The 27739-nt window shown below is 40.2% G+C and overlaps 1 protein-coding gene across 4 annotated transcripts in view; it reads left to right on the top strand.

The window, feature by feature from the left end:
- Positions 1–27739, top strand: part of usp8 (ubiquitin specific peptidase 8) — a 48836-nt gene that overhangs the window by 8287 nt on the left and 12810 nt on the right. For 2 of the 4 annotated variants that reach the window (XM_061887573.1, XM_061887575.1), the window contains exons 4-13: positions 3271–3356; positions 6431–6560; positions 6792–6834; positions 10026–10194; positions 18560–18722; positions 18796–18937; positions 23803–23981; positions 24323–24730; positions 27155–27229; positions 27302–27570. In XM_061887573.1, coding sequence (XP_061743557.1) covers positions 3271–3356; positions 6431–6560; positions 6792–6834; positions 10026–10194; positions 18560–18722; positions 18796–18937; positions 23803–23981; positions 24323–24730; positions 27155–27229; positions 27302–27570 — 1664 coding nt within the window. The remainder of the gene's footprint in view (positions 1–3270; positions 3357–6430; positions 6561–6791; positions 6835–10025; positions 10195–18559; positions 18723–18795; positions 18938–23802; positions 23982–24322; positions 24731–27154; positions 27230–27301; positions 27571–27739) is intronic. The other 2 variants (XM_061887576.1, XM_061887577.1) reach the window with 2 other exon arrangements.

Raw genomic sequence — 27739 nt, 5'->3', positions numbered from 1 at the left:
TGTTTTCACATTGCAGTCAAGTGGAAACAGGTGGAGGTGTCGTCACATTGTAGTCAAGTGGAAACAAGTGGAGGCGTCTTCACATTGTAGTCAAGTGGAAACAGGTGGAGGTGTCTTCACATTGTAGTCAAGTGGAAACAGGTGGAGGTGTTTTCACATTGTAGTCAAGTGGAAACAGGTGGAGGTGTTTTCACATTGTAGTCAAGTGGAAACAGGTGGAGGTGTTTTCACATTGCAGTCAAGTGGAAACAGGTGGAGGTGTCGTCACATTGTAGTCAAGTGGAAACAGGTGGAGGTGTTTTCACATTGTAGTCAAGTGGAAACAGGTGGAGGTGTTTTCACATTGCAGTCAAGTGGAAACAGGTGGAGGTGTTTTCACATTGCAGTCAAGTGGAAACAGGTGGAGGTGTCGTCACATTGTAGTCAAGTGGAAACAAGTGGAGGCGTCTTCACATTGTAGTCAAGTGGAAACAGGTGGAGGTGTCTTCACATTGTAGTCAAGTGGAAACAGGTGGAGGTGTTTTCACATTGTAGTCAAGTGGAAACAGGTGGAGGTGTTTTCACATTGCAGTCAAGTGGAAACAGGTGGAGGTGTTTTCACATTGCAGTCAAGTGGAAACAGGTGGAGGTGTTTTCACATTGCAGTCAAGTGGAAACAGGTGGAGGTGTCGTCACATTGTAGTCAAGTGGAAACAAGTGGAGGCGTCTTCACATTGTAGTCAAGTGGAAACAGGTGGAGGTGTCTTCACATTGTAGTCAAGTGGAAACAGGTGGAGGTGTTTTCACATTGTAGTCAAGTGGAAACAGGTGGAGGTGTTTTCACATTGTAGTCAAGTGGAAACAGGTGGAGGTGTTTTCACATTGCAGTCAAGTGGAAACAGGTGGAGGTGTCGTCACATTGTAGTCAAGTGGAAACAAGTGGAGGCGTCTTCACATTGTAGTCAAGTGGAAACAGGTGGAGGTGTCTTCACATTGTAGTCAAGTGGAAACAGGTGGAGGCGTCTTCACATTGTAGTCAAGTGGAAACAGGTGGAGGTGTCTTCACATTGTAGTCAAGTGGAAACAGTTGGAGGTGTCTTCACATTGTAGTCAAGTGGAAACAGGTGGAGGTGTCTTCACATTGTATTCAAGTTGAAACGGGGCGGAGGTGTCTTCACATTGTAGTCAAGTGTCAAGTAGAAAGAGGTGGAGGTGTCGTCACATTGTAGTCAAGTGGAAACAGGTGGAGGTGTCTTCACATTGTAGTCAAGTGGAAACAGGTGGAGGTGTCTTCACATTGTATTCAAGTTGAAACGGGGCGGAGGTGTCTTCATATTGTAGTCAAGTGTCAAGTAGAAAGAGGTGGAGGTGTCGTCACATTGTAGTCAAGTGGAAACAGGTGGAGGTGTCTTCACATTGTAGTCAAGTGGAAACAGGTGGAGGTGTCTTCACATTGTAGTCGAGTGGAAACAGGTGTTGGTGTCGTCACATTGTAGTCAAGTTGAAACGGGGTGGAGGTGTCTTCGCATTGTAGTCAAGTGTCAAGTAGAAACAGGTGGAGGTGTCTTCACATTGTAGTCAAGTAGAAACAGGTGGAGGTGTCTTCACATTGTAGTCGAGTGGAAACAGGTGGAGGTGTCTTCACATTGTACTCGAGTGGAAACAGGTGTAGGTGTCGTCACATTGTAGTCAAGTTGAAACGGGGTGGAGGTGTCTTCGCATTGTAGTCAAGTAGAAACAGGTGGAGGTGTCTTCACATTGTAGTCAAGTGGAAACAGGTGGAGGTGTCTTCACATTGTAGTCAAGTGGAAACAGGTGGAGGTGTCTTCACATTGTATTCAAGTGAAAACAGGTGGAGGTGTCTTCACATTTTATTCAAGTTGAAACGGGGTGGAGGTGTCTACGCATTGTAGTCAAGTGTCAAGTAGAAACAGGTGGAGGTGTCTTCACATTGTAGTCAAGTGGAAACAGGTGGAGGTGTCTTCACATTGTAGTCAAGTGTCAAATTGAAAAAGGTGGAGGTGTCTTCACATTGTAGTCAAGTGGAAACAGGTGGAGGTGTCTTCACATTGTAGTTAAGTGTCAAATTGAAAAAGGTGGAGGTGTCTTCACATTGTAGTCAGGTGGAAACAGGTGGAGGTGTCTTCACATTGTGGTCAAGTGGAAACAGTTGGAGGTGTCTTCACATTGTTGTCAAGTGGAAAAGGTGGAGGTGACTTCACATTGTATTCAAGTGGAAACAGGTGGAGGTGACTTCACATTGTAGTAAAGCAGAAGCAGTTGGAGGTGTCTTCACATTGTAGTGATTTAGGGCTATATAAGTAAACATTGATTGATTGATTGATAGTCAAGTGGAAACAGGTGGAGGTGTCTTCACATTGTAGTCAAGTGGAAACAGGTGGAGGTGTCTTCACATTGTAGTCAAGTGGAAACAGTTGGAGGTGTCTTCACATTGTTGTCAAGTGGAAACAGGTGGAGGTGTCTTCACATTGTAGTAAAGTAGAAGCAGTTGGAGGTGTCTTCACATTGTAGTAAAATGTCAAGTGGAAACAGGTGGAGGTGTCTTCCACAGGAAGTGAAGTCATGTGATGCCACATAAAGCAGAAACCAAACAAAAATAGGTAATTTGCATTTCCTAAAACAATCAACAGGTGACAATGAAAGAAGATAAGTGATAGTTTGATTAAAAAAAGAATTAGGCTGTTACAAAGCCATAAGACTATTTCATGTTTCCGCCGCCAAGAAAGTCTGTATTTATTACAAAGGTACAACTTGGTTAAAAGATCTGAGTGTGAGTAGAAATACTTTTGAGTGTGATAATAAACGTATCTCTGATCATTGTGTTGACAATAATTTGATTTTGCCATTTTCTTAATTGTTTTGGTTGTGTACATTTAAGGGTCCTTAACAGAGACACCACCTGTGTCCTTGCTTTTGGTTGTGATTTTAATCAGCTTCAACAGACAGTGTATAGCAATCCAATCATTTAAAGTATATTTACGTAGCCCTTCATCACAAATGTCTCAAAGGGCTGCAGAAGCCACAACTCAGGTTCCACATCAGGGCAAGAAATAACTCAACCCACTGGGATACAAATATTACATATATATTTGTTTTATTTAAGGCTTTACATTCCAATTTCAATGTTCATACATCCAAGAAATACATGTTTATTGCATTTAAAAGGGAATATTATGAACATTATTATCATCATCAGTGGTTATTTTGCACTGGAAATAGGTGAATATAATTTGGAGGTCAACAAAATGTGTTTGTGAATTGACTCCAAAGGAATACTACATGACCATGCTGGGCACCAACAACTTCAAGAAAGCCATCGAAGAAGCGGAAAAGCTGGCCGAAAGCCTCAAACTCAGGTCATAACCTTGTATGTTGCTAAGACCACCTTCTAAGTTGTAGACTTGTGAACAGGTATGAGGAAGTGTTGCTAGGACCACCTTCTAAGTTGTAGACTTGTGAACAGGTATGAGGAAGTGTTGCTAGGACCACCTTCTAAGTTGTAGACTTGTGAACAGGAATGAGGAAGTGTTGCTAGGACCACCTTCTAAGTTGTAGACTTGTGAACAGGTATGAGGAAGTGTTGCTAGGACCACCTTCTAAGTTGTAGACTTGTGAACAGGTATGAGGAAGTGTTGCTAGGACCACCTTCTAAGTTGTAGACTTGTGAACAGGAATGAGGAAGTGTTGCTAGGACCACCTTCTAAGTTGTAGACTTGTGAACAGGTATAAAGGAAGTGTTGCTAGGACCACCTTCTCAGTTGTAGACTTGTGAACAGGAATGAGGAAGTGTTGCTAGGACCACCTTCTAAGTTGTAGACTTGTGAACAGGAATGAGGAAGTGTTGCTAGGACCACCTTCTAAGTTGTAGACTTGTGAACAGGTATGAGGAAGTGTTGCTAGGACCACCTTCTAAGTTGTAGACTTGTGAACAGGTATGAGGAAGTGTTGCTAGGACCACCTTCTAAGTTGTAGACTTGTGAACAGGAATGAGGAAGTGTTGCTAGGACCACCTTCTAAGTTGTAGACTTGTGAACAGGTATGAGGAAGTGTTGCTAGGACCACCTTCTAAGTTCTAGACTTGTGAACAGGTATGAGGAAGTGTTGCTAGGACCACCTTCTGAGTTGTAGACTTGTGAACAGGTCTGAGGAAGTGTTGCTAGGACCACCTTCTAAGTTGTAGACTTGTGAACAGGTATGAGGAAGTGTTGCTAGGACCACCTTCTAAGTTGTAGACTTGTGAACAGGTATGAGGAAGTGTTGCTAAGACCACCTTCTAAGTTGTAGACTTGTGAACAGGTATAAAGGAAGTGTTGCTAGGACCACATTCTAAGTTGTAGACTTGTGAACAGGTATGAGGAAGTGTTGCTAGGACCACCTTCTAAGTTGTAGACTTGTGAACAGGTATGAGGAAGTGTTGCTAGGACCACCTTCTAAGTTGTAGACTAGTGAACAGGTATTAGGAAGTGTTGCTAGGACCACATTCTAAGTTGTAGACTTGTGAACCGGTATGAGGAAGTGTTGCTAGGACCACATTCTAAGTTGTAGACTTGTGAACAGGTATGAGGAAGTGTTGCCAGGACCACATTCTAAGTTGTAGACTTGTGAACAGGTATGAGGAAGTGTTGCTAGGACCACCTTCTAAGTTGTAGACTTGTGAACAGGAATGAGGAAGTGTTGCTAGGACCACCTTCTAAGTTGTAGACTTGTGAACAGGTATGAGGAAGTGTTGCTAGGACCACCTTCTAAGTTCTAGACTTGTGAACAGGTATGAGGAAGTGTTGCTAGGACCACCTTCTGAGTTGTAGACTTGTGAACAGGTCTGAGGAAGTGTTGCTAGGACCACCTTCTAAGTTGTAGACTTGTGAACAGGTATGAGGAAGTGTTGCTAGGACCACCTTCTAAGTTGTAGACTTGTGAACAGGTATGAGGAAGTGTTGCTAAGACCACCTTCTAAGTTGTAGACTTGTGAACAGGTATAAAGGAAGTGTTGCTAGGACCACATTCTAAGTTGTAGACTTGTGAACAGGTATGAGGAAGTGTTGCTAGGACCACCTTCTAAGTTGTAGACTTGTGAACAGGTATGAGGAAGTGTTGCTAGGACCACCTTCTAAGTTGTAGACTAGTGAACAGGTATTAGGAAGTGTTGCTAGGACCACATTCTAAGTTGTAGACTTGTGAACCGGTATGAGGAAGTGTTGCTAGGACCACATTCTAAGTTGTAGACTTGTGAACAGGTATGAGGAAGTGTTGCCAGGACCACATTCTAAGTTGTAGACTTGTGAACAGGTATGAGGAAGTGTTGCTAGGACCACCTTCTAAGTTGTAGACTTGTGAACAGGTATGAGGAAGTGTTGCTAGGACCACATTCTAAGTTGTAGACTTGTGAACAGGTATGAGGAAGTGTTGCCAGGACCACATTCTAAGTTGTAGACTTGTGAACAGGTATTAGGAAGTGTTGCTAGGACCACCTTCTAAGTTGTAGACTTGTGAACAGGTATGAGGAAGTGTTGCCAGGACCACCTTCTAAGTTGTAGACTTGTGAACAGGTATTAGGAAGTGTTGCTAGGACCACCTTCTAAGTTGTAGACTTGTGAACAGGTATGAGGAAGTGTTGCCAGGACCACCTTCTAAGTTCTAGACTTGTGAACAGGTATGAGGAAGTGTTGCTAGGACCACATTCTAAGTTGTAGACTTGTGAACAGGTATGAGGAAGTGTTGCTAGGACCACCTTCTAAGTTGTAGACTTGTGAACAGGTATGAGGAAGTGTTGCCAGGACCACATTCTAAGTTGTAGACTTGTGAACAGGTATGAGGAAGTGTTGCTAGGACCACCTTCTAAGTTGTAGACTAGTGAACAGGTATTAGGAAGTGTTGCTAGGACCACATTCTAAGTTGTAGACTTGTGAACAGGTATGAGGAAGTGTTGCTAGGACCACATTCTAAGTTGTAGACTTGTGAACAGGTATGAGGAAGTGTTGCCAGGACCACATTCTAAGTTGTAGACTTGTGAACAGGTATGAGGAAGTGTTGCTAGGACCACCTTCTAAGTTGTAGACTTGTGAACAGGTATGAGGAAGTGTTGCTAGGACCACATTCTAAGTTGTAGACTTGTGAACAGGTATGAGGAAGTGTTGCTAGGACCACCTTCTAAGTTGTAGACTTGTGAACAGGTATGAGGAAGTGTTGCCAGGACCACCTTCTAAGTTCTAGACTTGTGAACAGGTGTGAGGAAGTGTTGCTAGGACCACATTCTAAGTTGTAGACTTGTGAACAGGTATGAGGAAGTGTTGCTAGGACCACATTCTAAGTTGTAGACTTGTGAACAGGTATGAGGAAGTGTTGCTAGGACCACCTTCTAAGTTGTAGACTTGTGAACAGGTATGAGGAAGTGTTGCTAGGACCACCTTCTAAGTTGTAGACTTGTGAACAGGTATGAGGAAGTAGAAGTCAGGAAAAAGTTGGAAGAGAAGGAGCGACAAGAGGAGAAAAGGAGAAAGGACGAAATCAGCGAGAAAGATGGCAGTGGAGGTTCTCCAAAGTGCTCCTCATCAAACAATAAGGTAGTGAAAAACACTTTATTGTGCACGTGTATTCTTATCTGTTGGTATTGTGCATGTATATTTCTGTCTCATAAAGCATGAGAAGAATTATCTTTTGAATTTTTGAATCATCAGCTCATACCTCATTTAACAAATATTCAAGTCAATATGATTTAAGCATGGATCCTTCTCATGTCTGAACATTTGTAGTGAAATATTGGTGAACCTATGCTCCATTCTTGTGACTCTCAGGTGAAAGCAGAAGAAAACGAGCTGAAGAATGCATCTTCAAAAGGTAAATGATGTCGTAACCTGCTACATTTACATCAGAAATATTTGGACTCGAGGGCGGCCACTTTGAGAGAAAAGATGTGTCTGGAGGGTCCAATGTGTATAAATGTTATATACACATTTAGATGTACAGTATGTGTGTATAAATGTTATATACACATTTAGATGTACAGTATGTGTGTATAAATGTTATATACACATTTAGATGTACAGTATGTGTGTGTAAATGTTATATACACATTTAGATGTACAGTATGTGTGTATAAATGTTATATACACATTTAGATGTACAGTATGTGTGTATCAATGTTATATACACATTTTGATGTACAGTATGTGTGTATAAATGTTATATACACATTTAGATGTACAGTATGTGTGTATAAATGTTATATACACATTTAGATGTACAGTATGTGTGTATAAATGTTATATACACATTTAGATGTACAGTATGTGTGTATAAATGTTATATACACATTTAGATGTACAGTATGTGTGTATCAATGTTATATACACATTTAGATGTACAGTATGTGTGTATCAATGTTATATACACATTTAGATGTACAGTATGTGTGTATCAATGTTATATACACATTTAGATGTACAGTATGTGTGTATAAATGTTATATACACATTTAGATGTACAGTATGTGTGTATAAATGTTATATACACATTTAAATGTACAGTATGTGTGTATAAATGTTATATACACATTTAGATGTACAGTATGTGTGTATAAATGTTATATACACATTTACAAACCCCGTTTCCATATGAGTTGGGAAATTGTTTTAGATGCTTATTTCAGCAAGACAATGCCAAGCCACATTCAGCACGTGTTACAACAGCATGGCTTCGTTAAAAAAAGGTGCGGGTACTTTCCTGGCCCGCCTGCAGTCCAGACCTGTCTCCCATGGAAAATGTGTGGCGCATTATGAAGCGTAAAATAGGACAGCGGGGACCCCGGACTGTTGAAGGACTGAAGCTCTACATAAAACAAGAATGGGAAAGAATTCCACTTTCAAAGCTTCAACAATTAGTTTCCTCAGTTCCCAAACGTTTATTGAGTGTTGTTAAAAGAAAAGTTGATGTAACACAGTGGTGAACATGCCCTTTCCCAACTACTTTGGCACGTGTTGCAGCCACGAAATTTTAAGTTAATTATTATTTGAAAAAAAAATAAAGTTTATGAGTTTTGAACATCAAATATGTTGCCTTTGTAGTGCATTCAATTGAATATGGGTTGAAAACGATTTGCAAATCACTCCGTTTATATATACATCTAACACAATTTCCCAACTCATTTGTAAACGGGGTTTGTAGATGTACAGTATGTGTGTGTCAATGTTATATACACATTTAGATGTACAGCATGTGTGTGTCAATGTCATATACACATTTAGATGTATAGTATGTGTGTATCAATGTTATATACACATTTAGATGTACAGTATGTGTGTATCAATGTTATATACACATTTAGATGTATAGTATGTGTGTGTCAATGTTATATACACATTTAGATGTACAGTATGTGTGTATCAATGTTATATACACATTTAGATGTACAGTATGTGTGTGTCAATGTCATATACACATTTAGATGTACAGTATGTGTGTATCAATGTTATATACACATTTAGATGTACAGTATGTGTGTATCAATGTCATATACACATTTAGATGTACAGTATGTGTGTATCAATGTCATATACACATTTAGATGTACAGTATGTGTGTATCAATGTCATATACACATTTAGATGTACAGTATGTGTGTATCAATGTTATATACACATTTAGATGTACAGTATGTGTGTATCAATGTTATATACACATTTAGATGTACAGTATGTGTGTATAAATGATATATACACATTTAGATGTGTGTTTGGATCCCTTTTTTTTTCCCAGAAACACTAATACCAAAAGTAAAAATGTCCCATAGAGTACTAAAAAAGTTATGACAGACCACCTCAAAAAAACGGAACTGAATTTTAATTTTTTTTACTGAATAGGACACCCAAAATGTACATAAAAATAAAGAAAGAGGAATTTTTCAATATTAACGGTGAACAATAAAACACGGAATATTAACACATGAACATCGCTCCTCCATATACATATTTTACTATCAAGCAAAACAGGACAAAAATGTGACAAACAGCAAAATATGAATGCAAAGGGTAATAAACACCTACAATATGATATATATGGGCAGCACGGTGGGCCAGGGGTTAGTGCATGTGCCTCACAATAAGAAGGTCCTGAGTTGTCCTCAGTTCAATCCCGGGCTCTGGATCTTTCTGTGACGAGTTTGCATGTTCTCCCCGTGACTCGTGGGTTCCCTCTGGGTACTCCGGCTTCCTCCCACCTCCAAAGACATGCACCTGGGTATAGGCCCCTCCCACCTCCAAAAACATGCACCTGGGGAGAGGCCCCTCCCACCTCCAAAAACATGCACCTGGGGATAGCCCCCTCCCACCTCCAAAGACATGCACCTGGGGATAGGCCCCTCCCACCTCCAAAGACATGCACCTGGGGATAGGCCCCTCCCACCTCCAAAGACATGCACCTGGGGATAGGCCCCTCCCACCTCCAAAGACATGCACCTGGGGATAGGTTGATTGGCAACACTAAATGGTCCCTAGTGTGTGAATGTTGTCTGTTTATCTGTGTTGGCCCTGTGATGAGGTGGTGACTTGTCCAGGGTGTACCCCGCCTTTCGTCCGAATGCAGCTGAGATAGGCGCCAGCAGCCACTGCGACCCCAAAAGGGACAAGGGGTATAAAATGAATGGATGGAATATGTTATATTATCACTTTTATGCAGAACTTTGTGGTAAAAATCTGTTCCTGAGACATGTGTTTGGGGCTGTCTGCTCTGAAAACTCTCTGCTTTGTTCCTGGTCTGAGCTGCTGTGACTTAGATTATCCTGACTCCTACAACACTCAAAAGTGCAGATTTCAAGCATTGAAATACTTTGTATAGTTCAAGAATGACGGTCATTTAAAAACAGCTCTGCACATCATAATGGAAAATACACTTTTGATGTTAGAGGTGTAAAAAATGACGTACAACGTCCGGCTGTCCGGATTGAAAGTCTTAATGGGCCTCATGTGTATTTTGCTGAGGTGTGATCTAGATTGGGTGTGTCACTGCAATAATACCTGCATGTGTTTGTTCAGCAGTGCCTGCTGGGGGCATCACCGCTGAGAAACTGTTCCACATGATGAAGGACCAGATGATTACTGTCATTGTCATGGACGCTCGCACACATGCCGACTTTCAGGAGTCTCACATTCAGGTTCCATCACAGGCCTGCATCAGTGTGCCTCAGGAAGCCATCAGTCCAGGGTACCTGACTTCAAATATACATTTATATTTTCTTATAAAATTATATATACATGTACGTTTATACAAACCCCGTTATTTGGAAATCATTTTCAAGCCATATTCAGTTGAATATGCTACAAAGACAACATATTTGATGTTCAAACTCATAAACAATTTTTTTTTGCAAATAATCATTGACTTTAGAATTTGATGCCAGCAACACGTGACAAAGAAGTTGGGAAAGGTGGCAATAAATACTGATAAAGTTGAGGAATGCTCATCAAACACTTATTTGGAACATCCCACAGGTGTGCAGGCTAATTGGGAACAGGTGGGTGCCATGATTGGCTATAAAAACAGCTTCCATGAGATGCTAAGTAATTCACAAACAAGGATGGGGCGAGGGTCACCACTTTGTAAGCAAATTGTCGGAACAGTTTTAGAACAACATTTCTCAACGAGCTATTGCAAGGAATTTAGAGATTTTACCATCTACGGTCCGTAAAATCATCCAAAGGTTCAGAGAATGTAGAGAAATCACTGCACGTAAGCGATATTACGAACTTTTAAACCCTCAGGCGGTACTGCATCAAAAACCGACATCCGTGTGTAAAGGATATCACCACATGGGCTCAGGAACACTTCATAAAACCACTGTCAGTAACTGCACTTGGTCGCTACATCTGTAAGTGCAAGTTAAAACTCTACTATGCAAAGCAAAAGCCATTCATCAACAATATCCTGAAACGCCGCCGGCTTGGCTGGGCCCCAGCTCATTTGAGATGGACTGATGCAAAGTGGAAAAGTGTTCTGTGGTCCGACGAGTCCACATTTCAAATTATATTTGGAAACTGTGGATGTGGTGACGTCTAGAAAAACGAGGAAAATAACCATTCGGATTGTTATAGGCGCAAAGTGTAAAAGCCAGCATGTGTGATGGTATGGGGGTGTATTAGTGCCCAAGGCATGGGTAACTTACACATCTGTGATGGCACCATTAATGCTGAATGGTCCATACAGGTTTTGGAACAACATATGTGGGATGTTCCAAATAAGTGTTTGATGAGCATTCTGCAACTTTATCAGTATTTATTGCCACCTTTCCCAACTTTTTTGTCACATGTTGCTGGCATCAAATTCTAAAAAAAAAAAAAAATGTATCAGTTTGAACAACAAAAATGTCTTTGTAGCATATTCAACTGAATGTGGGTTGAAAAGGATTTGCAAATCATTGTATTCTGTTTATATTTACATCTAACACAATTTCCCAACTCATATGGAAACAGGGTTTGTAAATTTGAGTGTATTAGAATGAGCATCTCACAAAGAGAACATGTTGAGATTTTGAGTGAAAACATCCTTCCATCAGCAAGGACATTGAAGATGAAACCTGACTGAGTCAGCATGACTATGATCCACACACAACCAAGGACTGGACATGACTATGATCCACACACAACCAAGGACTGGACATGACAATGATCCACACACAAACAAGGACTGGACATGACTATGATCCACACACAACCAAGGACTGGACATGACTATGATCCACACACAAACAAGGACTGGACATGACAATGATCCACACACAAACAAGGACTGGACATGACTATGATCCACACACAACCAAGGACTGGACATGACATTGATCCACACACAACCAAGGACTGGACATGACTATGATCCACACACAACCAAGGACTGGACATGACTATGATCCACACACAACCAAGGGACTGGACATGACTATGATCCACACACGACCAAGGACTGGACATGACAATGATCCACACACAACCAAGGACTGGACATGACTATGATCCACACACAACCAAGGACTGGACATGACAATGATCCACACACGACCAAGGACTGGACATGACTATGATCCACACACGACCAAGGACTGGACATGACAATGATCCACACACGACCAAGGACTGGACATGACTATGATCCACACACGACCAAGGACTGGACATGACAATGATCCACACACGACCAAGGACTGGACATGACTATGATCCACACACGACCAAGGACTGGACATGACAATGATCCACACACGACCAAGGACTGGACATGACAATGATCCACACACAACCAAGGACTGGACATGACTATGATCCACACACAACCAAGGACTGGACATGACAATGATCCACACAGGACCAAGGACTGGACATGACAATGATCCACACACGACCAAGGACTGGACATGACTATGATCCACACACAACCAAGGACTGGACATGACTATGATCCACACACAACCAAGGACTGGACATGACAATGATCCACACACAAACAAGGACTGGACATGACTATGATCCACACACAACCAAGGACTGGACATGACTATGATCCACACACAAACAAGGACTGGACATGACAATGATCCACACACAACCAAGTACTGGACATGACTATGATCCACACACAAACAAGGACTGGACATGACTATGATCCACACACAACCAAGGACTGGACATGACATTGATCCACACACAACCAAGGACTGGACATGACTATGATCCACACACAACCAAGGACTGGACATGACTATGATCCACACACAACCAAGGGACTGGACATGACTATGATCCACACACGACCAAGGACTGGACATGACAATGATCCACACACAACCAAGGACTGGACATGACTATGATCCACACACAACCAAGGACTGGACATGACAATGATCCACACACGACCAAGGACTGGACATGACTATGATCCACACACGACCAAGGACTGGACATGACAATGATCCACACACGACCAAGGACTGGACATGACTATGATCCACACACGACCAAGGACTGGACATGACAATGATCCACACACGACCAAGGACTGGACATGACTATGATCCACACACGACCAAGGACTGGACATGACAATGATCCACACACGACCAAGGACTGGACATGACAATGATCCACACACAACCAAGGACTGGACATGACTATGATCCACACACAACCAAGGACTGGACATGACAATGATCCACACAGGACCAAGGACTGGACATGACAATGATCCACACACGACCAAGGACTGGACATGACTATGATCCACACACGACCAAGGACTGGACATGACAATGATCCACACACGACCAAGGACTGGACATGACTATGATCCACACACGACCAAGGACTGGACATGACTATGATCCACACACGACCAAGGACTGGACATGACTATGATCCACACACGACCAAGGACTGGACATGACAATGATCCACACACAACCAAGGACTGGACATGACTATGATCCACACACAACCAAGGACTGGACATGACTATGATCCACACACGACCAAGGACTGGACATGACTATGATCCACACACGACCAAAGACTGAACATGACTATGATCCACACACAACCAAGGACTGGACATGACTATGATCCACACACAACCAAGGACTGGACATGACTATGATCCACACACAACCAAGGACTGGACATGACTATGATCCACACACAACCAAGGGACTGGACATGACTATGATCCACACACAACCAAGGACTGGACATGACTATGATCCACACACAACCAAGGACTGGACATGACTATGATCCACACACAACCAAGGACTGGACATGACTATGATCCACACACGACCAAGGACTGGACATGACAATGATCCACACACAACCAAGGACTGGACATGACTATGATCCACACACAACCAAGGACTGGACATGACAATGATCCACACACGACCAAGGACTGGACATGACTATGATCCACACACGACCAAGGACTGGACATGACAATGATCCACACACGACCAAGGACTGGACATGACTATGATCCACACACGACCAAGGACTGGACATGACAATGATCCACACACGACCAAGGACTGGACATGACAATGATCCACACACAACCAAGGTCTGGACATGACTATGATCCACACACAACCAAGGACTGGACATGACTATGATCCACATACAACCAAGGACTGGACATGACAATGATCCACACACAACCAAGGACTGGACATGACTATGATCCACACACAACCAAGGACTGGACATGACTATGATCCACACACAACCAAGGACTGGACATGACTATGATCCACACACAACCAAGGACTGGACATGACAATGATCCACACAGGACCAAGGACTGGACATGACTATGATCCACACACGACCAAGTACTGGACATGACTATGATCCACACACAACCAAGTACTGGACATGACAATGATCCACACACGACCAAGGACTGGACATGACTATGATCCACACACAACCAAGGACTGGACATGACTATGATCCACACACAACCAAGGACTGGACATGACTATGATCCACACACAACCAAGGACTGGACATGACTATGATCCACACACGACCAAGGACTGGACATGACAATGATCCATACAGGACCAAGGACTGGACATGACTATGATCCACACACGACCAAGGACTGGACATGACTATGATCCACACACGACCAAGGACTGGACATGACTATGATCCACACACGACCAAGTACTGGACATGACTATGATCCACACACGACCAAGGACTGGACATGACAATGATCCACACACGACCAAGGACTGGACATGACAATGATCCATACAGGACCAAGGACTGGACATGACTATGATCCACACACGACCAAGTACTGGACATGACTATGATCCACACACGACCAAGGACTGGACATGACTATGATCCACACACAACCAAGTACTGGACATGACAATGATCCACACATGACCAAGGACTGGACATGACAATGATCCACACATGACCAAGGACTGGACATGACAATGATCCACACACAACCAAGGACTGGACATGACAATGATCCACACACGACCAAGGACTGGACATGACAATGATCCACACACAACCAAGGACTGGACATGACTATGATCCACACACAACCAAGGACTGGACATGACTATGATCCACACACAACCAAGGACTGGACATGACTATGATCCACACACGACCAAGGACTGGACATGACTATGATCCACACACAACCAAGGACTGGACATGACTATGATCCACACACGACCAAGGACTGGACATGACTATGATCCACACACGACCAAGGACTGGCTTCCTAAGAAGCATTTCTAGGTCCTGGACATCTCCACCCCAAAGAAACTCTTTGGACAGCCCCAAAACATCAGTGCTCCAGAGGAGATCTGAATGGAGGACTGGGCCAAAATACTGATTTTGTCCCTCATAGTTGAAATGTACTCACAGTATGTTTGTCATGTGTCATGTATCTCAGCAGTATGTCATGTTTCGCATGTCTATCATATCTCACGTGTCACATGTCTCAATCATACGTCATATGTGTGTCACATGTCTCAATCATACATCATATGTGTGTCACATGTCTCAATCATACATCATGTGTGTGTCACATGTCTCAATCATACATCATGTGTGTGTCACATGTCTCAATCATACATCATGTGTGTCACATGTCTCAATCATACATCATATGTGTGTCACATGTCTCAATCATACATCATGTGTGTCACATGTCTCAATCATACATCATATGTGTGTCACATGTCTCAATCATACATCATGTGTGTCACATGTCTCAATCATACATCATGTGTGTGTCACATGTCTCAATCATACGTCATGTGTGTGTCACATGTCTCAATCATACGTCATGTGTGTATCACATGTCTCAATCATACATCATATGTGTATCACATGTCTCAATCATACATCATATGTGTGTCACATGTCTCAATCATACATCATGTGTGTCACATGTCTCAATCATACATCATGTGTGTCACATGTCTCAATCATACATCATATGTGTGTCACATGTCTCAATCATACATCATGTGTGTGTCACATGTCTCAATCATAGATCATGTGTGTGTCACATGTCTCAATCATACATCATACGTGTGTCACATGTCTCAATCATACATCATGTGTGTGTCACATGTCTCAATCATACATCATGTGTGTGTCACATGTCTCAATCATACATCATGTGTGTCACATGTCTCAATCATACATTATGTGTGTGTCACATGTCTCAATCATACATCATGTGTGTGTCACATGTCTCAATCATACATCATGTGTGTCACATGTCTCAATCATACATCATGTGTGTCACATGTCTCAATCATACATCATGTGTGTCACATGTCTCAATCATACATCATGTGTGTGTCACATGTCTCAATCATACATCATATGTGTGTCACATGTCTCAATCATACATCATGTGTGTGTCACATGTCTCAATCATGCATCATGTGTGTGTCACATGTCTCAATCATGCATCATGTGTGTGTCACATGTCTCAATCATACATCATGTGTGTGTCACATGTCTCAATCATACATCATACGTGTGTCACATGTCTCAATCATACATCATGTGTGTGTCACATGTCTCAATCATACATCATGTGTGTGTCACATGTCTCAATCATACATCATGTGTGTCACGTCTCAATCATACATCATGTGTGTGTCACATGTCTCAATCATACATCATGTGTGTGTCACATGTCTCAATCATACATCATGTGTGTCACATGTCTCAATCATACATCATGTGTGTCACATGTCTCAATCATACATCATATGTGTGTCACATGTCTCAATCATACATCATGTGTGTCACATGTCTCAATCATACATCATGTGTGTCACATGTCTCAATCATACATCATATGTGTGTCACATGTCTCAATCATACATCATATGTGTGTCACATGTCTCAATCATACATCATGTGTGTCACATGTCTCAATCATACATCATGTGTGTCACATGTCTCAATCATACATCATGTGTGTCACATGTCTCAATCATACATCATGTGTGTGTCACATGTCTCAATCATACATCGTGTGTGTGTCACATGTCTCAATCATACGTCGTGTGTGTGTCACATGTCTCAATCATACGTCGTGTGTGTGTCACATGTCTCAATCATACGTCGTGTGTGTGTCACATGTCTCAATCATACGTCATGTGTGTGTCACATGTCTCAATCATACGTCATGTGTGTGTCACATGTCTCAATCATACGTCATGTGTGTGTCACATGTCTCAATCATACGTCACGTGTGTGTCACATGTCTCAATCATACGTCATGTGTGTGTCACATGTCTCAATCATACGTCATGTGTGTGTCACATGTCTCAATCATACGTCATGTGTGTGTCACATGTCTCAATCATACATCATGTGTGTGTCACATGTCTCAATCATACATCATATGTGTGTCACATGTCTCAATCATACGTCATGTGTGTGTCACATGTCTCAATCATACGTCATGTGTGTGTCACATGTCTCAATCATACGTCATGTGTGTGTCACATGTCTCAATCATACGTCATGTGTGTGTCACATGTCTCAATCATACGTCATGTGTGTGTCACATGTCTCAATCATACGTCACGTGTGTGTCACATGTCTCAATCATACGTCACGTGTGTGTCACATGTCTCAATCATACGTCATGTGTGTGTCACATGTCTCAATCATACGTCATGTGTGTGTCACATGTCTCAATCATACGTCATGTGTGTGTCACATGTCTCAATCATACGTCATGTGTGTGTCACATGTCTCAATCATACATCATGTGTGTGTCACATGTCTCAATCATACGTCACGTGTGTGTCACATGTCTCAATCATACATCACGTGTGTGTCACATGTCTCAATCATACGTCACGTGTGTGTCACATGTCTCAATCATACGTCACGTGTGTGTCACATGTCTCAATCATACGTCATATGTGTGTCACATGTCTCAATCATACGTCATGTGTGTGTCACATGTCTCAATCATACATCATGTGTGTGTCACATGTCTCAATCATACATCATGTGTGTGTCACATGTCTCAATCATACATCATATGGGTGTCACATGTCTCAATCATACGTCATGTGTGTGTCACATGTCTCAATCATACGTCATGTGTGTGTCACATGTCTCAATCATACATCATGTGTGTGTCACATGTCTCAATCATACATCATGTGTGTCACATGTCTCAATCATACATCATGTGTGTGTCACATGTCTCAATCATACATCATGTGTGTGTCACATGTCTCAATCATACATCATATGTGTGTCACATGTCTCAATCATACGTCACGTGTGTGTCACATGTCTCAATCATACGTCATGTGTGTGTCTTATGTGACATTGTGGACACAAAGGTTTCAACATGTACTTTGGAGCACTGCTTAACAAAAGAGCTCATCAAATGTACTGTAGGTACCGTAAAAAAGAAATGTTTTCTTGTGCCATTTGATTGACTTTGTGCAGTATGAAATGTGTACATGCTCTGAAATGACTGACATGGACATGTTCAGAATCACTGTGAACCAGATTGAGGACAAGCTTCCTGAAGCATCCAAAGAAGAATGGAAGAGGCGTGGGTGTGTGGACTATGTAGTCCTGTTAGACTGGTTTAACTCTGTGAGCGATCTTACACTGGGGACCACCTTGCAGAGCCTGAAAGATGCTCTCTACAAGGTATTGTCCATACAATCTGTCACTTTCCCTTACACACTCCTTGACCTCCCACCCCCATTCTCACACTGGCCAGTGGGACAGTATCACCATCTTGCAAAGTCAACCGCTGGTGTTGGAAGGAGGTTATGAAAACTGGCTTTTGTTCTACCCAATGTACACCACCAACGCCAAAGTCCGCCCTCCCAGACTAAACTACGTCAGCACCTTGCCTCAGCGTGAGTATCACTGCATCATCCTTCACTATCAACTCTTTTCTTTCTCAAGACATATGTGTACATGTATGTTGATGATACATCAACAGTATCAATGTAAGAGATGCATCAACAAGTCATTGATACATACATGTAGACCAGGGCTCACCAAGGCCAGGTCGTTGTGTAGACCAGGGGTCACCAAGACCAGGTCGTTGTGTAGACCAGGGGTCACCAAGACCAGGTCGTTGTGTAGACCAGGGCTCACCAAGGCCAGGTCGCCCGTAAGGACCAGATGAGTCGCCCGCTGGCCTGTTCTAAAAATAGCTCAAATAGCAGCACTTACCAGTGAGCTGCCTCTATTTTTTTAAATTGTATTTATTTACTAGCAAGCTGGTCTCGCTTTGCTGGACATTTTTAATTCTAAGAGAGACAAAATCAAATAGAATTTGAAAATCCAAGAAAATATTTTAAAGACTTGGTCTTCACTTGTTTAAATAAATTCATTTATTTTTTTACTTTGCTTCTTATATTTTTCAGAAAGACAATTTTAGAGAAAAAATACAACCTTAAAAAATGATGATAGGATTTTTAAACACTTTTTACCTTTTAAATTCCTTCCTCCTCTTTCCTGAGAATTTAAATCAATGTTCAAGTAAATTATTTTTTTTTTTATTGTAAAGAATAATAAATACATTTTAATTTAATTCTTCATTTTAGCTTCTGTTTTTTCGACAAAGAATATCTGTGAAATATTTCTTCAAACTTATGATTAAAATTAAAAAAAAAATATTCTGGCAAGTCTAGCAAATCTTTAGAACCAAATTTAAATCTTATATCAAAGTCTTTTGAATTTCTTTTAAAATTTTTGTTCTGGAAAATCTAGAAGAAATAATGATTTGTCTTTGTTAGAAATATAGCTTGGTCCATTTTGTTATATATTCTAACAAAGTGCAGATTGTATTTTAACCTATTTAAAACATGTCATCAAAATTATAAATTTAATCTCAATCAGGAAAAATGACTAATGATGCTCCATAAATTCTTTTTTTAAATTTTTTCAAAAATATTTAAATTAGCTAGTTTTTCTCTTCTTTTTTTCGATTGAATTTTGAATTTTAAAGAGTCAAAATTGAAGATAAACTATGTTTCAAAATTAAATTTTCATTTTTTTCCTGTTTTCTCCTCTTTTAAACTGTTCAATTAAGTGTTTTTTCATCATTTATTTTCTACAAAAAACCTTCCATAAAAGGAAAAAAAATGTACGACGGAATGACAGACAGAAATACCCATTTGTTTATATATATATAGATTTATTTACTAAAGGTAAATTGAGCAAATTGGGCATTTCTGGCAATTTTTAAGTGTGTATCAAACTGGTAGCCCTTCGCCTTAATCAGTACCCAAGAAGTAGCTCTTGCTTTCAAAAGGGTTGGTGACCCCTGATGTAGATGATACATGAACATTGGTACATATATGTAGATGATACATGAACATTGGTACATGTATGTAGATGATACATGAACATTGGTACATGTATGTAGATGATACATGAACATTGGTACATGTATGTAGATGATACATGAACATTGGTACATGTATGTAGATGATACATGAACATTGGTACATATATGTAGATGATACATGAACATTGGTACATATATGTAGATGATACATGAACATTGGTACATATATGTAGATGATACATGAACATTGGTACATATATGTAGATGATACATGAACATTGGTACATATATGTAGATGATACATGAACATTGGTACATATATGTAGATGACACATGAACATTGGTACATATATGTAGATGATACATGAACATTGGTACATGTATGTAGATGATACATGAACATTGGTACATATATGTAGATGATACATGAACATTGGTACATGTATGTAGATGATACATGAACATTGGTACATGTATGTAGATGATACATGAACATTGGTACATATATGTAGATGATACATGAACATTGGTACATATATGTAGATGATACATGAACATTGGTACATATATGTAGATGATACATGAACATTGGTACATGTATGTAGATGATACATGAACATTGGTACATGTATGTAGATGATACATGAACATTGGTACATGTATGTAGATGATACATGAACATTGGTACATATATGTAGATGATACATGAACATTGGTACATATATGTAGATGATACATGAACATTGGTACATATATGTAGATGATACATGAACATTGGTACATATATGTAGATGATACATGAACATTGGTACATGTATGTAGATGATACATGAACATTGGTACATATATGTAGATGATACATGAACATTGGTACATATATGTAGATGATACATGAACATTGGTACATATATGTAGATGATACATGAACATTGGTACATATATGTAGATGATACATGAACATTGGTACATATATGTAGATGATACATGAACATTGGTACATATATGTAGATGATACATGAACATTGGTACATATATGTAGATGATACATGAACATTGGTACATATATGTAGATGACACATGAACATTGGTACATATATGTAGATGATACATGAACATTGGTACATGTATGTAGATGATACATGAACATTGGTACATATATGTAGATGATACATGAACATTGGTACATGTATGTAGATGATACATGAACATTGGTACATGTATGTAGATGATACATGAACATTGGTACATATATGTAGATGATACATGAACATTGGTACATATATGTAGATGATACATGAACATTGGTACATATATGTAGATGATACATGAACATTGGTACATGTATGTAGATGATACATGAACATTGGTACATGTATGTAGATGATACATGAACATTGGTACATGTATGTAGATGATACATGAACATTGGTACATGTATGTAGATGATACATGAACATTGGTACATGTATGTAGATGATACAGGAACATTGGTACATATATGTAGATGATACATGAACATTGGTACATATATGTAGATGATACATGAACATTGGTACATATATGTAGATGATACATGAACATTGGTACATATATGTAGATGATACATGAACATTGGTACATATATGTAGATGATACATGAACATTGGTACATATATGTAGATGATACATGAACATTGGTACATATATGTAGATGATACATGAACATTGGTACATATATGTAGATGACACATGAACATTGGTACATATATGTAGATGATACATGAACATTGGTACATGTATGTAGATGATACATGAACATTGGTACATGTATGTAGATGATACATGAACATTGGTACATATATGTAGATGATACATGAACATTGGTACATATATGTAGATGATACATGAACATTGGTACATATATGTAGATGATACATGAACATTGGTACATATATGTAGATGATACATGAACATTGGTACATATATGTAGATGATACATGAACATTGGTACATATATGTAGATGATACATGAACATTGGTACATATATGTAGATGATACATGAACATTGGTACATGTATGTAGATGATACATGAACATTGGTACATGTATGTAGATGATACATGAACATTGGTACATATATGTAGATGATACATGAACATTGGTACATATATGTAGATGATACATGAACATTGGTACATATATGTAGATGATACATGAACATTGGTACATATATGTAGATGATACATGAACATTGGTACATGTATGTAGATGATACATGAACATTGGTACATGTATGTAGATGATACATGAACATTGGTACATGTATGTAGATGATACATGAACATTGGTACATGTATGTAGATGATACATGAACATTGGTACATATATGTAGATGATACATGAACATTGGTACATATATGTAGATGATACATGAACATTGGTACATGTATGTAGATGATACATGAACATTGGTACATATATGTAGATGATACATGAACATTGGTACATATATGTAGATGATACATGAACATTGGTACATATATGTAGATGATACATGAACATTGGTACATGTATGTAGATGATACATGAACATTGGTACATATATGTAGATGATACATGAACATTGGTACATATATGTAGATGATACATGAACATTGGTACATGTATGTAGATGATACATGAACATTGGTACATGTATGTAGATGATACATGAACATTGGTACATATATGTAGATGATACATGAACATTGGTACATGTATGTAGATGATACATGAACATTGGTACATATATGTAGATGACACATGAACATTGGTACATATATGTAGATGATACATGAACATTGGTACATGTATGTAGATGATACATGAACAGTATCAAATGATATGTAGATGATACATGAACAGTATCAAGTGTTATGTAGATCAGGGGTAGGGAACCTGTGGCTCTTTTGATGACTGCATCTGGCTCTCCGATAAATCTTAGATGACATTGCTTAACACGATAAGTAATGAATACTTCCACTGGTAATAACAGTATTAAAAATAACGTTCAAATGAGGTCGCATTAATGATAAGAAGTATTTTATTTATTATTGGTTAGCTTCAGAATAACAATGTTATTAAAAAAGAATAAGAGAATTATTATACTCAAAAGAAATGTTGGTCTCACTTAAAAATGCACGCATTTAGTTGTATTCCGTGTTGAAAAATATTATATGGCTCTCACGGAAATACATTTTAAAATATACTCTCAGCCAAATAGGTTCCCGACCCCTGATGTAGATGATACATGAACAATATCAAGTGATATGTAGATGATAAATGAAGCACTGTCTTGAAGTGTGAAGTATCTGACATGTTACAGAGTCAGATGCTGAGTGGACTTCAAACATGGTTTTCATGCTCTCTAAGGTTTATTCCCCATTTGTTGATGTTTTGAATAGTAAACTTCAGTTATCCATCCCTTGAGGAACCAAAGCCTCAAGAAGAAGCAGAAGCTGTAGAACCCAGCGCTCCCTTACTAGAGAATGGAGTTGAAAGCAGCCCAGCAGGATCTCCAGGCCGACCTGCACACACGCTGGATGCAAGTAAGAAAGGAACGTCCAGCCAATCTATTCCACAGGTAGGATTCATATTTTTACCCTTTTGCACTCATTGCTTCCTTGTCACTATTACTTTCACAATATTATGTCAGACCCACTCGACGTCCATTGCATCCGCGCTCTCCTAGTCCCCTAGAGGGGGTGGGAGGGGAGTTACCCACATTTGTGGTCTTCTCCAAGGTTTCTCATAGTCATTCTCATCGACGTCTCACTGGGTTGTGAGTTTTTCCATGTGTTCCTTATGTGAGCGCTGATCCGCGGATGTTGTTGTGGCTTGTGCAGCCCTTTGAGACACTTGTGATTTAGGGCTATATAAATAAACATTGATTGATTGATTGATTGATTGATTGTCTTGTCCCAGTTTGACCGCAGCAAAAAGCCCTCCATCCGCGTGTTAGACCAGCCTACAGTAGACAAGGAGTCCAGCAGCATCAGGCCAGGCGTCCCTAACCGCTCGGCCAAACCAGCCCTCAACATTTCTTCATCTGAAGAAGACCACAGTCACTCTGAGGCGCTGGCCTCCGTGGAGAAAGTTAGGCAGGAACAGGAGCTGAAAGACAGACTGGGAAAAGAAGAAGAGCCTGAGAAGAAACCAAAGGAGGAGGAGGAGGAGAACCCACATCAAGAGAAAAAGAGGCTGGAGAGACAGAAAGCCGAGGAAAAGGAGGACATAGACAAGCAGGAGAAAAACAACAAGGATTCTGACGCCCCCACAAAGAGTATGTCTCTGGACTCACCTGCTCCCAACCTTGTGGTCAGTGAAGTCAAGGTAAGCATTAGTATTGGGTAGGGGTGTAACGGTACGTGTATTTGTATTAAACTGTTTCGGTACGGGGGTTTCGGTTCGGTACGAGGGTGTATCGAACGAGTTTGTATTCTAAAGTCTTAACAATCTGCTCTGCTTTCTGCCTCTGTCTGAGCAGTGAGCACCCAGCATTGTCCCGCCCACGCAACCATCTGATTGGTTACATACAAAGCCAATCAGCAGTGCGTATTCAGAACGCATGTTGTAAATGCTTCATTGTCGAGCCGACGTGTTTAGCAGCGGACATCGTACACTCCCCAAATTATAAAAAACACTTTCCAGTCACAACTATTACAAACGTCACTATGAGCCCGTTGACCTTCTAGAAACTTAAACTGCAGTTCACATTTCGCTCACATTTCTGACTTGAGGTGATGTGAAGGCTAATTAGCTTTTAGCGTTACGTTAGCTCATTTTGCTGTGTGTGTGTGTGTGTGTGTGTGTTAGGGGCAGCAAAGCCCTGTCTGTCTGTTATTTCACATGAACTAACATGAACTCCATGGTGTTCAGGGATGAATAGTCTCCTATAGCAATTGTACTATTTTTCAGCAATTGTTACATGAACCATTAGTAATGTAGCAGCCTAGTTTTGAATGGCAGGGTGCCTGCTATCACATGTTGACAAAAATATAACATTTACATAATAAAAAGCAACTACAGGCTTCCCAAATGCTGTAATAAATCAAGCATGATGAGTTGACTTGAAACTGTTTAATATTGCACTTTTTATATGTAGAAGAAAGGTTTTGTCATTTTATTTCATCAAAGAAACAACTTGAGGCAGTTTAATGTGGATTAACGTGGGCAGAATTATTATAGTGTTGCCAATGTTAAAAGGATAAAGCCATTGTTTACAAATTTGGTATATAAATAACCCAAAAAATTATATTTGTTTGTTTTCTTACTGTACCGAAAATGAACCGAACCGTGACCTCTACACCGAGGTACGTACAGAACCGAAATGTTTGTGTACCGTTACACCCCTAGTGTTGGGACACCTCTACACCTGCAGGAAGACTCAATGGGTGTGAGAAACATTGTGCACAACCTCAGATCAGAAGTACAACAACAGTGATGTTGTGTAACTGACAAATAAAAACAATGATTTGCAAATCTTTTTCAACTTATATTCAGTTGAGTAGACTACAAAGACAAGATATTTCATGTTTACACTGAGAAACTTACTTTTTTGCAAAGATTAGCTCATTTGGAATTAGATGGTTGCAACATGATTCAAAAAAGCTGGCACAAGGCGCAAAAAAAGAGTGAGAAAGTTGAGGAATGCTCATCAAAGACTTATTTGGAACATCCACAGGGGAACAGGCTAATTGGGAACAGGTGGATGCCATGATTGGCTATAAAAACAGCTTCCATGAAATGCTCACTCATTCACAAACAAGTACGAGGTGAGGGTCACCACTTTGTCAACAAACGCCCGAGCAAATTGTTAAAGAACAACATTTGTCAAGCAACTATTGCAAGGAATTTAGGGATTTCACCATCTACGCTCCGTAATATCATCAAAAGGTTCAGAGAATCTGGAGAAATCACTGCACGTAAGCAGCAAGGCTGAAAACCAACACTGAATGCTCGCGACCTTTGATCCCTCAGACGGTACTGCATCAAAAAGCCACATCAGTGTGTAAAGGATATCACCACATGGTCTCAGAAACCCACTGTCAGTAACTACAGGTCTTTTTCATGGACACCCCTGCTTATTTCAGCAAGACAATGCCAAGCCACATGTTACAACAGCGTGGCTTTATAGTAAAAGAGTGCAGGTACTAGACTGGACAGCCTGTAGTCCAGACCTGTCTCCCATTGAAAACGTGTGAAGCCTAAAATATGAGGCGGGAGACTGTTGAGCAACTTAAGCTGTACATCAAGCAAGAATGGGAAAGAATTCCACTTCAAAAATGTGTCTCCTCAGTTCCCAAACTTTACTGGGTGTTGTTAAAAGGAAAGGCCATGTAAAACACTGGTAGAAATGCCTTTTTTGTAATGTGTTGCTGCCATTACATTCTAACTTCAGGATTATTTGCAGAACAAAAATGAAGTTTGTCAGTGTGACGATGAAATATCTTGTCTTGGCTATCTTGTCTATTCAAATGAATATAAGTTGAAAAGGATTTGTTGTATTCTCTTTTTATTTAGCATTTACACAACTTCACTGCTTTTGTCCATCATGTACTATGAAAGACATTCATTCAACAACTCCACATCTCAATATAAAGTGTTCCACCATCATCTTGTCACGAACACAAGTTCTATATAGGGAATTACACAAGAAGTTATGATAAAAAGATACGCAGAGCCATTTTATGCTGTACAAATACTGGTCAATGATGTTGAGTAAAAGAATGTTCTACTTTGGTGTTTGTTCCCCAGAGAGAGCCACTGATGAGGGCAAGAAGTGAAGAAATGGGAAGAAGTGTACCAGGCCTGCCAGATGGTTGGATGAAGGTGACATCCAATTCCATTTGATCTGATTTCTTTCTAGTAAGTGCTTTACTAATAATGTCTCTCCTCATGTAGTTCCTTGACACTGTTACCGGAACCTTCCGATACTACCATTCTCCAACCAACCGCGTCCACATGTACCCACCTGAGGTCACTCTTCCCACGCCGCCGGCCGTGGAGCAGAGACCTCCGCGACCACCCTCCACTGTGGAGAAGGAGCAGGAGCGGGAACAGTCCAAGTTAAAGCGGTCCTACTCTTCTCCAGACATCAGCCAGGATCTGAGAGAAGAGGTCCAGAAGAAGTCTCCTGTTGCCCCCATACCCACAATCAACAGAGAAACCAAGTAAGGTTGTTTTCCACTACCATCAAGTGATGACAATAGTACAAACACTTGTTCACAATAGTACGTTCAGTTGTTGACAATATTATAATCAATGATCCACAATTGTACAATCGCATGTTGACAGTAGTACAATCCGTTGTTGACAAAAGTACAATCAATAGTACACTCA

The sequence above is a fragment of the Nerophis ophidion genome, linkage group LG25 (genome assembly GCF_033978795.1).
Source record: "Nerophis ophidion isolate RoL-2023_Sa linkage group LG25, RoL_Noph_v1.0, whole genome shotgun sequence".
Taxonomy (NCBI): Eukaryota; Metazoa; Chordata; class Actinopteri; order Syngnathiformes; family Syngnathidae; genus Nerophis; species Nerophis ophidion.
The sequence above is the reverse complement of the archived record's forward strand: the minus strand, read 5'-3'. Positions and strand labels throughout refer to the sequence as shown.